This window comes from Cryptomeria japonica, chromosome 5, assembly GCF_030272615.1.
Source record: "Cryptomeria japonica chromosome 5, Sugi_1.0, whole genome shotgun sequence".
Lineage (NCBI taxonomy): Eukaryota > Viridiplantae > Streptophyta > Pinopsida > Cupressales > Cupressaceae > Cryptomeria > Cryptomeria japonica.
This window is the reverse complement of record NC_081409.1, coordinates 251,217,412-251,221,421: the sequence shown is the minus strand read 5'-3', so window position 1 is coordinate 251,221,421 and position 4,010 is coordinate 251,217,412. Positions and strand designations below refer to the sequence as shown.

Genomic DNA, 4,010 nt, shown 5'->3' with positions numbered 1-4,010 from the left:
CACTATCATTTGATGGTTCCTTTTTAAAAAAAAAAAAATTGTATTCTTAAAAAAAAGAAAAAGAATAGCAGCTCCTAAATAATTCACGTTTGGTATTGCCTCTTTCACAACTGCTTAACTGCTTAACATTACCATAAGACTAGCAGCCAAAAATAAATTCTAACTTTATCATAATTCATTGTAGCAGCTCCAACATTGAATTGAGCTCCATTCAAACTAATAAAACAAGATTCAGATGCATTTATTTTTCTTTGATCTCCTTTGCATATTTTACAAGGAGCAACTCTCTAACAGATTCCTCACCATCCTTAACAAATCCCATGGGGATTCTTGGCCACATTCTCTACTGGAAATAGTGTTGACATTCACCAAAATATCAAATACGAAAGAGTACACATTACAAATAGGAAAAGGAATATGCCAAACATAAAACAACAACAGGACCTCTTATGATTGCTCTGATATCAAATTAGAAAACTAGATTGCAGAATGAAAGAAACAACATAAAATATAATAGTAGAAAAACTGTGCTACTAATTTATTCATCAAACAGTTTTAGATCTTTATAGCTTCTAAAAACTCAAAGATCTTCTTATAAAACAACTAATTTATTTGAACACACTAAATATAAATATAATCGACAGCTAACTTGAACTGTTCAATAGAAAATTGAACCAAATACAACAAATTGAAGTTAACTAATAATGATCATGACACGTGGACAGATTTACATGTTCATTTGGAACATTTATTCGAACATGGACATGATAATAGACCCACTTTTCTTATTCAGATGTTAAAAACCAGCTTTCCATATTGTTCTTCCTACAAACACGAGCATACTCCCATACTCTCCCTTCCTTACAGAGAAAGCCTTTCTCTGGAGCACAGTGACTATCCTCTCTACATTTACACAATTTGTCTAGTGCACATCCATCTCTCAACTCCTCCACACCTTTGTCTCCAATTCCAAACAAGCCGTCTGTCCAGTCATTGGAAAACACTCCGTCTGGATCAAACCTTTCCTTTACCTTCAAAAAGCCTTCCAAACTCACAGTCCGTTTGGCCAACCCTCCAAACAAGTAACCTCCAGACTTTCCCCAATGCAGCCCCCCTCCATACTTCTCGATCACCATCTGTTCGATCTCTTCAAAGACATCTTCATTCCACTTGGGCGTACCGGCTTCCCTTGGTCGATAGGTTATGAGCTCCATCGTCACCAGATCCTCAGTGGGTCCCAGGTACGCCTCAGACTTCTTAATAGACCTCAAACTTATTATAGTTTGGTCACACATCCTTTCAGGATTCAAATCTCTTATTTTCTTTACATCCTTCATGGCTTCTCGGAATCTAGACAAAGGCACTCTCAATTCCACGTCAAAGTACAAAGACGTGTGCACGCGACGGTCCCAGCTACATGTGGTCTCATTTTTATCTAAAATTTGGGTTGGAGTACACCTCTCATCTTTTTGTCCAGGGACTTGTTCGCACTCACCAGATGTCTGCATACGATAATTGAAACCTACCACGGGGTAACCTGTGAAAACTTTTTCGTGATTCAAGAACCCGTAGCCATTCGCCGCAGATCGAAGTGTTCGGTTACCAACAAGGTTGCAAATTGCAACCACGTCGGCTTTTGCCTGGACTGAATCCACTGTAGGGCAATGACAAACCAAATAAGATGATCGATATATATTATGTAAATGCATTTTTATAACAAAACATCTGTCATGGAAACGAATAACTAGTTATTTTTAAAATAAGATTGAAAGGTTCAACCACTCACACAGATAAGCCCTTGTTTCAATGTCCGCGACTGTGGTGGGAGTACCAAGAATTGAATTGCTGCCGTCTCCTGCAACATCAACAGAAACTCGATCGTTGGCTACAAAAATCGCCTTCCGGTGTGAAGGAAGCCAATTTATGTCACCAAATGTATGAGAGAAACCCTTCAGCTTCGTTTTCTAGATCATAATCATCTCTCACTGACACGGAGACCGATCGTTTAAACATGGGCCGCAAAGAGAATGTTATCTCTGAAATTGCTCCCAGTGTTCCCAGAGCCAATCTGGCAGCCTTCAGATCTTCATCTGCTTCAGTCAAAGTTATGATCTTTGCATAACCATCGAAAGGAGAACCAGGAACTACGATTCTCATTCCCACCACGTATTCATAAACTCCGCTGCCTTTCCCGGCGAAACTGCTGCCATGGGCTCCGGTGGAAATAACGCCGGCTGCAGAAACTCCGCTGATGTAAGTCATGGCCGGTAGAGCGAGGCCTTGCTTCGCAGCTGCTTCAATCACATCACTCATCATCGTTCCGGATTGGACAGTGATTGTCATGGCCTTTCTATTCACTTCAATGACGGAGTCATAATTTTGGGTTGAAATGATGAGTCCTTCGCTGTCCACACAGACGAGCTTTGATAGACTGTGAGCATGTCTGCTCACCACCTTGATCTTCTGGTTGGTCTGAACAGCGTGGGCAACAGCGCGCAGGAGCTGGGGTTCTGAGGTAGGCCATGCCACGTTGGTCGCCTTACAAATGGATCGGTCCTCCCATATGCCCTGGTAATTGAAGATTTCGCATCCATCGCTTGTGCATTGCAGGGATGGAGCAGGCGGGCAGGCTTTTACTTTTGCTTCTGTGCAGATCGACACTGGCGTGAAACACAAGATAAACAAAAGGAAAATCATCATGTTCATTTTGCACTTTTCCTAATGGGAACCGAGTTGATCATCTGCTGAGAGGTCTTGACCAACTTGTATATATACAATCATTCTTCAATTCTGGCCATTTAATAATAAACTAAGTATGGTATAGAATATCTAAATCGTAAAGTAATTAATATATTTGTTTTATTTTTAGTGTTTAAAGAAAAATCATGCGCCAGTGGGTTCTACCAACTTGTATATATACAAATCATTCTTGAATTCTAGACATTTAATAATGAATTGTTGAAGTATAATATAGTATATTTAAATGGTAAAATAATTAATATATTTATTATTTTTATTGTTTACAATGATTTTTTATTAATCTATTTTTTTATTAATGAATTAGACTATGTTTAAAAATAATTTGTTTTTGATTAGGCAAGTAGAGATTCTGAAAGGGTCAGCCCTTTGTATAAATAGAAAGTTTAAGCTTTAAGCACAACAAAACATCAAAAAGATCTTGACCTCATCCCTTATAATATTTAAACACATCATAATTTCAAGAATAAAATCCATTTTATAACCCATGTTTAAATGATCTATCAAATAATTCAAACATGACCAATAATAGTCATGATATTGTGATGTTCACTTCAATAATGACATAAAATAAAATAACTCTTAAGTATCATATCTACCAACAGATAAACCAAACACAAATGCATATAATTTATTGCTATATAATGAGTTTTAAAAGTAGTGAAATGTTCTATTTCGCATGTCCCCCATCCTTTCAACATTATTCACCTTTTCATGTGTGTTTAAGGATAGAAACACTAGAATTTCATGTTAATCAATGAATTAGGATCTACGTACTCGTTTTAGGAGCACTTTCATAATTGATTTCCATTGTCATCAACCTTTAACACAAATTTCCATTGGTCGATCAAGGAGAACATGGTGGGATAGAGCAAAGAATATACTAGTCCCTAGAAACACGATGAAATTCATTCTAATATAATTTCAAATAGCACTAGCCTTTAAATATCAAAAAATAGTAGAAGCATAAATGAACAAGGTGAAGGAAGAAGTAAAATTGTACACACCTAATAATAATGTTGATTGGTATATGACACTTTCACAAATATAAATTCAATCTTCTAAACTATACATAAAGTATTATAATTATGAAGTGAAATATCACATATTACAAAATTTTGATATAAATAATGTATTGTTCATTTACAAAATTAAATACTTTCATGTATCACATTTATTTCTATTACCCAACACTTGATTTTTTTTGTTTTTTTTAAATTAAGTTGGAAGCCTATCTATAATGCGCAAGATTT

The 4,010-nt window shown here is 36.3% G+C and overlaps 1 protein-coding gene across 1 annotated transcript; it reads right to left on the bottom strand.

The window, feature by feature from the left end:
- Positions 1-785: 785 nt before the first annotated feature.
- On the bottom strand, positions 786-2,706 carry LOC131051429 (L-gulonolactone oxidase 3-like). Its single transcript, XM_059220551.1, has 3 exons — positions 1,987-2,706; positions 1,787-1,898; positions 786-1,654 (listed from the first exon to the last, which is right to left on the bottom strand). Exons 1-3 carry the CDS (start codon positions 2,704-2,706, stop codon positions 786-788), a joined length of 1,701 nt encoding a protein of 566 aa, XP_059076534.1.
- Positions 2,707-4,010: the final 1,304 nt, after the last annotated feature.

What these genes read in the sequence shown, in the direction of transcription:
- LOC131051429 (XM_059220551.1), bottom strand. Translation starts at nt 2,706, where the DNA reads ATGAACATGATGATTTTCCTTTTGTTTATCTTGTGTTTCACGCCAGTG. An exon ending in AACGATCGGTCTCCGTGTCA is followed by an intron (nt 1,899 to 1,986) that starts GTGAGAGATGAT and finishes TCACACCGGAAG; the next exon opens with GCGATTTTTGTAGCCAACGA. An exon ending in TGAAACAAGGGCTTATCTGT is followed by an intron (nt 1,655 to 1,786) that starts GTGAGTGGTTGA and finishes ATTGCCCTACAG; the next exon opens with TGGATTCAGTCCAGGCAAAA.